The sequence below is a fragment of the Scyliorhinus canicula genome, chromosome 14 (assembly GCF_902713615.1).
Source record: "Scyliorhinus canicula chromosome 14, sScyCan1.1, whole genome shotgun sequence".
Taxonomy (NCBI): domain Eukaryota; kingdom Metazoa; phylum Chordata; class Chondrichthyes; order Carcharhiniformes; family Scyliorhinidae; genus Scyliorhinus; species Scyliorhinus canicula.
This window is the reverse complement of record NC_052159.1, coordinates 33110786-33123695: the sequence shown is the minus strand read 5'-3', so window position 1 is coordinate 33123695 and position 12910 is coordinate 33110786. Positions and strand designations below refer to the sequence as shown.

General features: G+C 45.7%; 1 protein-coding gene across 6 annotated transcripts in view; it reads left to right on the top strand.

The window, feature by feature from the left end:
* Window positions 1-12910, top strand: part of fgl1b (fibrinogen like 1B) — a 56987-nt gene that overhangs the window by 26119 nt on the left and 17958 nt on the right. For all 6 annotated transcript variants that reach the window (XM_038818400.1, XM_038818401.1, XM_038818402.1 and 3 more), the window contains 2 exons: window positions 4732-4810; window positions 9742-9946. In XM_038818400.1, the coding sequence (XP_038674328.1) occupies window positions 4739-4810; window positions 9742-9946 (277 nt within the window). In that variant the 5' untranslated portion in view covers window positions 4732-4738. The remainder of the gene's footprint in view (window positions 1-4731; window positions 4811-9741; window positions 9947-12910) is intronic.

The following is a 12910-nucleotide window of genomic DNA, read 5'->3' as shown; positions in this document are numbered from 1 at the left end:
CTACTCCACCCTCATTTTATGGGCATGGTCCCCCTTACCCCTGGCCCTTGGCAGTGCTAACCTGGCATTCGGGCACCTTGCACTGGCACCCAGGCAGTGCTCCTGCTGGCTTGGCAATGCCAAGGTGCCAGCTCAGCAGTGCCAAGGTGCCCATGTTCCAAGGGGAGGGCGAGGGAGCCACCTTGCACTTACCCTGACCGCCCTGGGGTTTCCAGCGGCCCGGGATACCCCCTGGGTGCCTTTCTGCCTGGTCCACGTTTGTGTGGACGAGCACTGATTGGTGCCCGACGACATTCGGGCACCTTGCACTGGCACCCCTGGGGAGCCCAGAGAATCGAGGGAGGCCGGTGGATCCCACGCAGGTAGGTTGTAAGTAGGTTTGCGACCTATGTCTGTGAGCGTCATTCGGTCCCACCCATTTGGGGTAGAGTTCCGACTCTGACGTCTCACGGGACTTCGGAGAATCCCGGGAGGCACGGAGACTGTCGGACGGCTCGCTGCAAGCCTCTCCCGGCATTCTCTGGCCGCGTTGCACTCAAGCGCGAGCACAAAGCGGTGGGAGATTTGAGCCCAGGGAGTTAAAAGCATTGATTTCCCTTCACTTATTAAAGAAAGACTTGCATTTATACAGCACCTTTCATGACCACTGGACAACTCAAAAGCAGTTTACAGCCAATGAAGTATTTTTGAAATGCAGTAACCTGTTGTAATATCGGAAAACCAGCAGATAATTAACACATAGCAAACTCTCACAAACATCGCGCCCGACCGGGAGAGCTACATGACCGGTTTATGCCGGGTAAGGCCTCCCCGCAGGCTTCCCGGCAGCCATGTCGCCCCGCGGGATCTACCCAAGTGCCGCGGGGTGGCATGACCAGAATCCCGCCCACTTAAGCATACTTACCCGCGATGTATCAGCCTCCCGGGCTATACCGGTCTCAGTCGGCCGCCATTCCGTACTGGTCCACACAAACATGGACCAGGCAGAACAGCACCCGGGAGGGAGGGGGGGGGGGGTCCTCTGAGCCATTGAAGTCTCCTGGGTGGTCTGGGACAGGCCGGTGGGAAACACCCAGCAAAACCCGCCTGAAATAACATGTCGAACCTCTTCCGTTAGATCGCGGTGTCTGTTCTTGATATGTTGATCGAGGGACAGGCATTGTCCAGGATGTCGGGGACAATTCTGTCCTTCTTCAAAATAGTGTTTAAGGGATATTGTGCATGTACTCAAGCATAGGTTAGGAGAGTGGGCCAAAATGTGGCAGATGGAGTTTAACGTGGACAAGTGCGAGGTCATGTATTTTGGTTGGAAAAATGGGAAGGCAACTTATTATGTAAATGGGAAGAAACTTCGGGATGCTCCGCTGCAGAGGGATCTGGGGGTCATGAGTTGCAGAAAACTAGCATGCGGGTACAGCAGGTAATAAAGAAAGTGAATGGAATGTTGGCATTTATAGCTAAAGGAATAGAATATAAAGGTAAGGAAGTGTTGTTGCAACAATACAAGGCATTGGTGAGATCAGACTGGATTGATTCCAGAGATGAGGAGTTAGTCATATGAAGAGAGATTGAACAGTTTAGGCCGGTACTCTCCCGAGTTTAGAAGAATGAGGGGAGATCAAATTGAGGGATGATAAAAGGTATGGATAAGGTAGATGTGGAGCAGATGCTTCCACTTGTGGGGCATTCTAGAATGAGAGTTCATAAACTTAGGATAAGAGGTAGCAAACTTAAAACAGAGTTGAGGAGAAACTGCTTCTGCCAAAGAGTTGTAAATCTGTGGAATTCGCTACCCCAGAGTACGGTGGATTAATTGGTAATGGGTTGAAGGGTTATGGAGAACGGCAGGACAGTGGAGTTAAGGCTAGGATTAAATCAGCCATGATCGAATAGTGGAGTAGACTTGATGGGCACATTGGCCTAATTCTGTCCCTAGATACCTTATGAACTTATGATTAGTACTTGTTCTCCAGAACTAGCACAGCTACAACATCGCGTCTACCCAGAAATGTGGAAAATTGCTCCGGCATACCCTGTCTATGAAACGCAGGAGAAATCCATCCAGGCCAATTACCACCCGTCAGTCTACCCTCAGTCATCTTCTAACTGATGGACACTGTGATCAACAGTGCTATTAAATGACTTTTACACAGCAATAATCTGCTCACTGATGCTCAGTTTGGGTTCTGCCAGGGCTACTCAGCCCAACCTCGTTACAGCCTTGGCCCAAACACGGACAAAAGAGCTGAACCCCACAGGCGAGGTGAGAGTGACTACTGTTGACATCAAGGCAACATTTGACCGGGTGTGGAATCAAGGAGACCTAGCAAAACTGGAGTCATTGGGAATCGGGGGGAAACTTTCCATTGGTTGGAATCACAAAAGATAGTTGTGCTTGCTGGAGGTCAGTCATCTCAGCTCCAGGACATCATTGCAGGAATTTCTCAGGTTAGTGTCCTGGGCCCAACTGTGCTTCATCAATAACCTTCCTTCCATCATAAGGTCAGAACTGGGGATGTTCACTCTTTCACTCAATTACACAATGTTCAGCATCATCCACGACTCCACAGATACTGAAACAGTCCTTGTGTCTATGTGCAGCAAGACCTCGACAACATTCAGGTTTAGGCTGATAAGTGGTAAGTAACATTTCCATCACACTCGTGCTGGGCAACGACCATCTCTAAAAGAGACAATCTAATCATCTCCACTTGACATTCAATGACATGAGCTGAATCCTCCATTGTTGACATCTTGGGGGTCAACAATGACCAGAAATGGAACTAAACCTGCCGTATAAATACTGTGGCTACAACAGCAGGTCAGAGACTGGAAATGTTGTAATGAGTAATTCACATCCTGACTCCCCAAAGCCTGTCCACCATCTACAAAGCACAAGTCAGCAGTGTGATGGAATACGCCCCGCTTGCCTGGATGAGTGCAGCTCCAACACTCAAGAAGCTCGACACCATCCAGGACAAAACAGTCCACTAAATTAACAGTACTTCCACAAATATACAGTCCCTCCAACACCAACTAACAGTGGCAGCAGTCTGTACCATTTACGAGATGCACTGCAGTACCTCACCAAGGCTCCTTCGAGAGCACGTTCCAAAGCCATCACCTGTACCATCCAGAAGAACAAGGACAGCAGATGCATGGAAATGTCACCACCTGCAAGATCCCATCCAAGCCACACACCATCCTGACTTGGAAATATATCACCATTACTTCACTGTTGCTGGGGCAAAATCCTGGAATGCATTTCCTAACTGCACAATGGGTGTACCTACACCACATGGTCTGCAGCAGTTCAAGAAGGCAGCTCACTACCACCTTCTCATGGGAAATTAGGGATGGGGAGCAAACGTTGGTCCAGCCAGTGATGCCCACATCTTGTGAAAGAATAAAAAGTTGTAAATCGGCATCCACGTGTTTTCCATTCTCTGCTGACTTAATCTTGAAGATTGGTCTTAATTTGGAAAAACTCTAACTTGATGAATATTCATGTAATACAAATGTTGGAAAAGAGGTTCTGTCATAAGTCCCAACCTACTGCATGGTAGCACAGCGGGTAGCACTGTTGCTTCACAGCTCCAGGGTCCCAGGTTCGATTCCCGGCTTGGATCGCTGCCTATGTAGAGTCGGCACGTTCTCCCTGTGTCTGCGTGGATTTCCTCCGAGTCCTCCGGTTTCCTCCCACAAGTCCCGAAAGATGTGCCGTTAGGTAATTTGAACATTCTGAATTCTCACTGAATATTCTCCCAAACAGGTGCCGGAATGTGGCGACTAGGGGCTTTTCACAGTAACTTCATTGCAGTGTTAATGTAAGCCTACTTGTGACAATAAAGATTATTATTATTATTATTATTAAATTCCACTGGCTTAATCCCTAAAACTCAACCTGCTGCTGGGAAGACAAGATCTCCGCTCCCGCCTGATTAAATCACCCAGGCCGCCACATTGCCTGCTCCCAAAACACCACACTAAATTCCACTCATTGGACAAAAAACAAAGAAAAGTACAGCACAGGAACAGGCCCTTCAGCCCTCCAAGCCTGCGCCGACCATGCTGCCCATCTAAACTAAAATCTTCTGCACTTCCAGGGTCCGTATCCCTCTATTCCCATCCTATTCATGTATTGTCAAAACGCTCCTTAGACGTCACTATCGTCCCTGCTTCCACCACCTCCTCCGGCAGCCAGTTCCAGGCACCCACTACCTTCTGTGTTAAAAAAAAACTTGCCTCTTACATCTCCTCTAAACCTTGCCCCTCACACTTGAAACCTATGCCCCCTAGTAATTGACCCCTCTATCCTGGGAAAAACGTCTCTGACTATCCACTTTTGTCTATGCCCCTCATAATTTTGTAGACCTCTATCAGGTCGCCTCTCAACCTCCTTTGTTCCAGTGAGAACAAGCCAAGTTTATTCAACCATTGAGCAGAGTTGATTGGTCCCTCTGCAGAGGCACTTAAACTTCATTCAACAATGTCAGTTTATAACTTGCCTCCTCAAAGCTAAAGCATGTTGATCAACTATTATTATCATTTGATTCAAATAAATATAATGGGCCTTCAATTCTCAACAGTTTTATGCTTGGGTATCAAGACGATAACCTACTCCAACGTGTCTCATCAGAGGTTGAAAGTTGTGGAAAATGAGAGGGAAAGTTACTCCACGATTCTTTTGTGACACCAATGTTTTTTAAGTTTAAAATATATTTTTTTTAGGTAGCCAATGTTGGATGCCATGATGCTACTGGCCTTTCTACTTTTCTTGGATCAAAGTTTAGCAGCTCACAGAGGTTCGGTATGTGTGTCGAACTACATTATCTTTTCAAAACTAATTATTCCTAAAGGAATTTATGAATTAATTAAATCATTCTGAGGGTGTGGTATGACTGGCAAGGGCGGTATTTATTGACCATTCCTAAATGCCCAGAGGTCTGGAGAATAGCTAATGTGGTACCACTGTTTTAGAAAGGTAGCAGGGATCATTCTGTAAACTACAGGCCGATGAGCCTCACATCAGTAGTAGGTAAATTATTGGAGAGAATTCTCAGGGACAGGATTTATACCCATTTGGAAACAAATGGACTCATTAGCGATAGACAACATGGTTTTGTGAAGGGGAAGTCGTGCCTCACTAACTTGATTGAGTTTTTTGAGGAGGTGACAAAGATGATTGTTGAGGGGTGGATGTTGTTTACATGGACTTCAGTAAAGCCTTTGACCAGATGCCTCATGGCAGACTGGTACAAAAGGTGAAGTCACACGGAATCAGAGGTGAGGTGGTAAGATGGAACTCGCTTGGTCACAGAAGACAAAGGGTAGCAGTAAAAGGGTGTTTTTCTGAATGGCAGGTTGTGACTAGTGCTGTTCCACAGGGATCTGTGGCCTCTGTTGTTTGCAGTGTACATAAACAATTTGGAGGAAAATGTAGCCGGTCTGATTAGTAAGTTTGCGGATTACGCCAAGGTTGGTGGAGTGGCAGATAGTGTTGAGGATTACAGAGGTTACAGCAGGACACCGATAGATTGGAGATTTGGGCAGAGAAATGGCAAATGGAGTTTAATCCAGACAAATGTGAGGTAATGCATTTTGGTAACTTGGGAATATAGAAAAACAGAGAGATCTGGGTGTGCAGGTCCACAGATCTTTGAAGATGGCAACAAAAGTGGACAAGGTAGTCACGAAAGTAGACGGAATATTTGCCTTCATTGGGCAGGAAATCGAGTATAAAAACTGGCAAATCATGCTGCAGCTGTATAGAACCTTGGTAAGGCTATACCTGGAATATTGCACACAATTCTGGTTGCCACACTACCAGAAGGATGTGGAGCTGTGTAGAGAGTACAGAGGAGGTTTACCAGGATGTTGCCTAGTCTGGAGGCTGTTAGCTATGTGGAGAGGCTGAATAGACTCAAACTGTTTTCATTAGAAAGACGGAGGCCTGGCTAGCACTGTTGCTTCACAGCGCCAGGGTTCCAGGTTCGATTCCCAGCTTGGGCCACTGTCTGTGCAGAGCATTCTCCCCGTGTCTGCGTGGGCTTCCTCTGGGTGCTCCGGTTTCCTCCCACAAGTCCCAAAAGACGTGCGGTTAGGTGAATTGGACATTCTGAATTTTTCTTCCATGTACCCGAACAGGCACCGGAGTGCGGCGACTACGGTCTTTTCACAGTAACTTAATTGCAGTGTTAATGTAAGCCTACTTGTGGCAATAAAGATTATTATATTTTTTAAAACAGAATTATGAGGGGCATGGATAGAGTGGATGGGCAGGCACACTTTACCGGGGTGGAGTGGAGCATAGGTTTAAGGTCCATGGGGCAAAGTTTAGAGGAGATTGGCAAGGCAGGGGGTTTATGCAGAGGGTGGTGAGTGCCTGGAACGCGTTGTCAGGGGAGGTTGTGGCAGCAGCTACATTAACGGCGTTCAAAAAACATCTTGACAAACACATGGATAGGATGTGTATAGATGGATACTGCTGTGCTGAGGGTTTTTGGCAAAGGGTGGTATGACAGGCTTGTAGGGCCAACGGGCCTGTTCCTGTGCTATATTGTTCTTTAATCTTTGTTCTAGAATCATTGCACACCTGAATCATTGCACATTGAACCCAGTGAAGATGAAGGAGCAGTGATTTATTTCCAAGTCAGGGTATTGTGCGGCTGTGAGGGGAATCTGAAATTGATGGTGTTTCATTGGACCTGCTTCCCTCTCCTTTTCTAGGCAGTGAGGTGTCATGGGTTTGTGAGGGTCTGTGGAAGAAACCGGTTGCTTCAGTGCATTCTATAGATGTTACAAATTGCAGCCAAGATCAGTCGGTGATAGATAGAGTGGATGCTTGAGAAGGGCTGCCTGTCAAATGGTCTGCCTTGTCCTGGATAGAGGTGAGTTTGTTGATCATTGTTGGAGCTGAACTCGCGCAGGAAAGTGAAGCATATTCCATCACAGCCCTGACTTGCGTCTTTATAGAGAGGTTTGATTCGCCTGTGCTTGATCGAGTGGAATGAAAACAAGGTGGACATTAGTTGACAGTGGGTTTGGGTAGTTTAAGCAGGAAGCAATATTGTAATTACATGAACATTTTCTTGTCATCCCTGCCTTTATGCATTTGACGTGCTCAGTTCCCACTGGAGCTTGGAAGCCCTGTATTATACGTGCTTCCCCCTTAAGGTAAAGATCTTGAGAGGGGAGGGTAGAACTAGTAATGCAAGCTGCAGTCAGGTGAAGAGAAAAGTCTTGGTGAGCTGACCACACGAGGAGAGAGAGAGAGGAGGACTCTTCATCCCCTGTTTCTCCGAAGGTAAATAGAGGGCGTGGGCTTATCGAGCAGCATGTAGGAGGCTTCAGTATTTGTTGAGGTGCCTTTTGAATGCTGTTAATGTATCTGCTTACACATCCTCCCCTGGCAACACATTCCAGGCACTCGCCATCCTCTGTGTATAAAAACCTGCCTCGAACATCTCATCTAATGTTTTCCCCATGGACCTTAAACCTATGCCCCCTGGTGACTGACCCCTTCACCCAGCCACTCTATCCATGCCCCTCATAATCTTGTAGACCACTATCGGGTCGACCCTCAACCTCCATTGTTCTAATGAAAACAGTCCGAGTCTATTCAGCCTCTCTACATAGCTAACACCCTCCAAACTATGCAACATCCCGGTAAACTTCCTCTGCACCATCTTCAAAGCCTTCTGATAGTGGGGGACCAGATTTGTGCGGCCTTACCAAGGTTCTCTACAACTGTAGCATGACTTCCCAGTATCTTTCCACTCTTTCCTTCCTCATGTGTTTATTTATGCTTCCTACTCTAGTTAAATTCTCAAACTACAGCCCTCCTCGCTGGAAATCTCTATTGTATATAAGGTAGCATCACTCGGAATTTTTGGAGAACATGATGAGAAGCTGATGAGAGCAGAGTGAGAATTCATTGTAGAGATATAGCACAAGGACAAGTTATAGTGTAGTTTAAATTTCCGGAAATGGGAAGAGAAGGGGATTAAGACGCTAAAAGATTTGTTTCTTAGGGGTCGGTTTGCAGGATTGGAGGAGTTGGAAGCGAAGTATGGACTGGAGCAGGGGGAAATGTTTAGATACATGCAGGTTTGGGATTTTGCCAGGAAGGAGATACAGAGCTTCCCGGAGGAAGTGGCCTCCACATTGCTGGAGGAGGTGCTGACGACAAGGGGACTGGAGAAGGGGGTAGTGTCAGCGGTGTACGGAGCTATTTTGGAAGAGGATAAGACACCACTGGAAGGGATCAAAGCAAAGTGGGAGGAAGAGTTGGGAGAGGATATGGAGGAGGGGGAGGGGGGGGGGGGGGTCACTCATCGCGTTCATATGTTTTGGTCCTGTCCAAAGCTAGAGGAGTACTGGAAGAGGTTTTTAGGGTAATCTCCAAGGTGGTGCTTGTGAAACTGGACCCGGGTCCCCGGGAGGCCATATTCGGGGTGTCGGACCAGCCAGGGTTGGAAACGGGTGTGGAGGCAGATATCGTAGCCTTCGCTTCGTTGATCGCCCGAAGGTGGATCCTGCTGGGATGGAGAGCAACCTCTCCACCCTGTGCCATTGCGGGGGGACCTGTTGGAATTCTTGTCTCTTGAGAAGGTTAAGTTTGAACTGAGGGGAAGGACGGAGGGGGTTCTACAATTCATGGGCATTATTTATTATGCACTTTCAAGAACTGGATAACATCGAAAATTAGTTGGGAGGGTTGGGGGAGGGGGGCTGTGTGTATTAAGCGTGACTATGGGTAATCCCTGATTCCTTTTTGTCAGTTGTTTATGTGAACATGCGGGCTAATGTTTGGGGGTTGGTGGAAGGATGGAATCGTTATTGTTATGGGGATTTACATATTTGTTGTTGATTATTGTTTATTGTTGGTGGGTGTAAATTTGGGAGAAAATGTGAAAAAGGAGAATAATTATTTTTTTTAAAGTTAGAATGTAGTTTAATAGTTAGAGAAAATATTGTTTACTGTATTACAGCTTCAGTATTATTAGTTTAGTATCTGTTACTCAGTAAAGTGTGCAAACCTAATCAAGTTTAGTAGTGTAAAATAAAATTGGTTTGATTCAAACTTCTTATTTTTATATTCTTTGTCAACACTACATATCTGGCTATCTTGGAGGAAAAGGCAAGGAATATAACATGGTACCAGGTAATTACTCTAGTAATTCAGATAGATTAGATAGACTCTAACAGCAAAAAGCTATAACACGACTCAGACTTCGAAGAAGACTTATTCCAGACCTGCTACTTCAATATACAGAAGAATCGCGAACGGGCAGAACGGTAGCACAATGTAGTTGTTTCTTCACAGATCCAGTGTCCCAGATTCGATTCCCAGCTTGGGTCACTGTTGTGCAAAGTCTGCACGTTTTCTCCGTGTGTGCGTGGGTTTCCTCCGGGCGCTCCTGTTTCCTCCCACAGTCCAAAGATGTGCAGATTTGGTGGATTGGCCATGCTAAAATATCCTTAGTGTTCAAGAAAGGTTAGGTGGGGTTACGGGGATATGGTCGAGGTATGTGGTGTTCTTTCCAAGGGTCGGTGCAGACTCGATGGGCCAAATGGCCTCTTTCTGCACTGTAAATTCTATGTCTAATTCACTTTTTAACTTGCATTTATTGCGCATTACAATGTAACAGCTGCAGTGATGGCTCCACAGAGACAAGAAAAGTGTTGGCAGTTATGTTTGTGAAATTTGTTCCAGGTTTATGTTTTTCATTTTGACAGGACAATGAAATATGCATGATTGAAGTCTCCAAACTTCGATATCAGTTACAACGTTTGCAAAATGGGTTTTTGCTTGGAGCATGGCGGCTGGAGAAATTAAAGAGATTTAATCCCCACTGGATAAAGGAAAACTCTAAAACAGAAAAGAATGAAGAAGACACTGAATTACAATCCAATGCTTCACACCAGTTTGCATATCACCGCGGTAAATACACAAATATAATTAAATATGTTCTAAATGAAAGGTCCAATTTTCAAAATGTCAACCATTGGGGCTTTTTACAGAATTACTGTATATTTAAAGTGATGAAACTGTTTTTTTGAAAATGTTTTATTGAGGCATTTATATTAAATTTTAAAATAATAAGCAACCGCACAACAAAGAAACCCCAGCCAACATGGCTTACATAATCAATACCCCAACAACAGTTCCCCAACTAAAGTGATCAAACTTTGAATATTGAATAAAATGGAGTTTCCTCTGAATGCCATTGTGATACCTCCTGCTTGTGAGTTTTTGTCAGCCAAGCAGTGCATATCTGTGTATCTTGGCAACTTAACAGCAAGAATTGTGCAGTTTGTAGGGAACAAAGTTGTCTCAAGTGGAGATACCCTTGCAAAGGCATCATAGCTAAGGCTTGGGTATCACCTGTTTTACCAGCATTTGAATACAGCTTCCATAATGACTGATGCATCAAGGTGATGGGAGCAACATTTGGCTCAAAGTCATCACCACTCTTCCCCAATACACATGTTAGAAAACAATCTTGTTGGGCATCACCAATAGCCTGTGGAATTTACTACTGCAGGAAGCAATTGAGGCCAAAACATTGTTCGATTTCAAGAAGCAGTTAGATATAGCATTTAGGATGAAGGGGATCAAAGGGTATGGGGAAGACGGAATTGGGCTATTGAGTTGGATGATCAGCCATAATCCAAATAATGGGAGAGCAGGATTGAAGGGCCTAATGGCCTCCTCCTGCTTCTATTTTCTATGTTTCTATATTTTTATATCCAAATCTGGCAGGAATTCAGATGATGAGAAAAAGCAAAGCAGAGCCCAGCCTTTAACAGGGCTACAGGTGAGATCCACACAGAATATCGCTCATGTGTCACTCGTAGTGAGCAAGTGGCAAAATACTTTAGATCACCACCTATGAATTTTTGTGATGAAGAGCAACCACGAAGATCACTTCTGATGACTCACAACAGCCTGAAAAAGGTAGTCACTGCATGGCTACGGGATCAAATACAAGGAGTGTGAATAACATCTTTCAAACAGCTGGCAGAGGCAACATGTGCTCAATGATCTCCTTCTGCTCTCTATGAAGCAAACACTGAAAAACTGGACACTCTGGACTTTGTCCAACAAAACTGTTTTTCTCTTTTCATTGGCTTCATTTGTATATTTAGATCAACAAAGTAATAATGGGCTCTACATTCAATAGCAGCCAATTGTGGACATTCATTAATTGGCACACTGAACTCATGGATGCGAACAACAGAGGTCCTTAAACCTTTATAAATTCACCTGTGGAATGAATCCAGTCAGCTGCAGGCACAAATTGTGTACCATGATGCAGCTGACATAGGGCTTTCAAATTTCGGCCAATTTGGATACTGAGCTAGCCTGGGGGTAAGTCAAGGCAACAGGTAATACGGTGCAGGTAATTTGGGGTGGCAAACAGGAGGTGGGCAAGTACATACAGACAGCGGGCCCACTTGATTAGCACAAATGTACTTTCTTATTACTTCTGCAGGAGGGCAGCATTGTGGATAGCACAATTGCTTCACAGCTCCAGGGTCCCAGGTTCGATTCCGGCTTGGGTCACTGTCTGTGCGGAGTCTGCACATCCTCTCCGTGTGTGCGTGGGTTTCCTCCGGTTTCCTCCCACAGTCCAAAGATGTGCAGGTTAGGTGGATTGGCCATGATAAATTGCCCTTAGTGTCCAAAATTGCTCTTAGTGTTGGGTGGAGTTACTGGGTTATGGGGATAGGGTGGAGGTGTTGACCTTGGTTAGGGTGCTCTTTCCAAGAGCCGGTGCAGACTCGATGGGCCAAATGGCCTCCTTCTGCACTGTAAATTCCATGAAATGTATAGCACAAAAGAACCTGCCGGAGTTTTTGCTGTCTGAAACGGGTCCCACAACAAATTTAATAACAGCCTGAATGCAGCACAAATTGGTCAGAGACTGATCTACACCTTAAAGCTGGAGCAACAATGCTGAATTCAAGTCACCTTTATCTGCAGTTGAGTGCAGTCAATCAAACTAAAATCTTAGAGGAGGCGGCAATGTTAAATAGTTTTTTAAAAAAGTATTTGTATTAAGGTTTTGCAAAATTTTTCATAATAAAACAGTAATATCAATAATAACAAACAAACTAGAATGAACATTAACACAGTGCAAAAAGAGAATATACAATAACAATTAAATAAACATTATCCCACGCAATCCAGTCTTCCCACACCATCCCAATGAAGCACTGACCCCCCTCCCCCCAACACCACCCCCCCTACGGATTGCTGCTGCTGCTGACATTTTAACTTTCCCTGAGAAAGTCAACGAACGGCTGCCACCTCCGAGAGAACCCTAACGTAGACCCTCTTAAGGCAAACTTTATTTTCTCGAGGCTGAGAAACCCAGCCATGTCGGTAACCCAAGTCTCTACACTCGGGGGCTTTGAGTCCCTCCACATTAATAAAATCCGTCTCCTGGCTATTAGGGAGGCAAAGGCCAAGATGTTGGCCTCTTTCGCCCCCTGAACTCCTGGGTCTTTTGACACTCCAAAGGTCGCTATCTCTGGACTTGGCACCACCTGTGTGTTAAGCACCTTGGACATTGCCCTCGCAAACCCTTGCCAGAACTCTCTAAGCTCCGGGCATGCGCAAAACATGTGCACATGTTTTGAAGGGCTGCCCTTGCACCTCATACAACTGTCTTCGACCCAAAAAAACTTGCTCATTCTCGCTGCCATCATGTGTGCCTGGTGGACCACCTTAAATTGAATTAGACTGAGCCTGGCACATGATGAGGAGGAATTAACCCTGCCCAGCACCTCTGCCCACAGACCGGCTTCCAACTCCTCACCTAGCTCCTCCTCCCACTTGCCCTTGAGGTCTTCCACCGGGGTTTCCTCAGCCTCCTGTAGTTCCTGGTAGATATCCGAT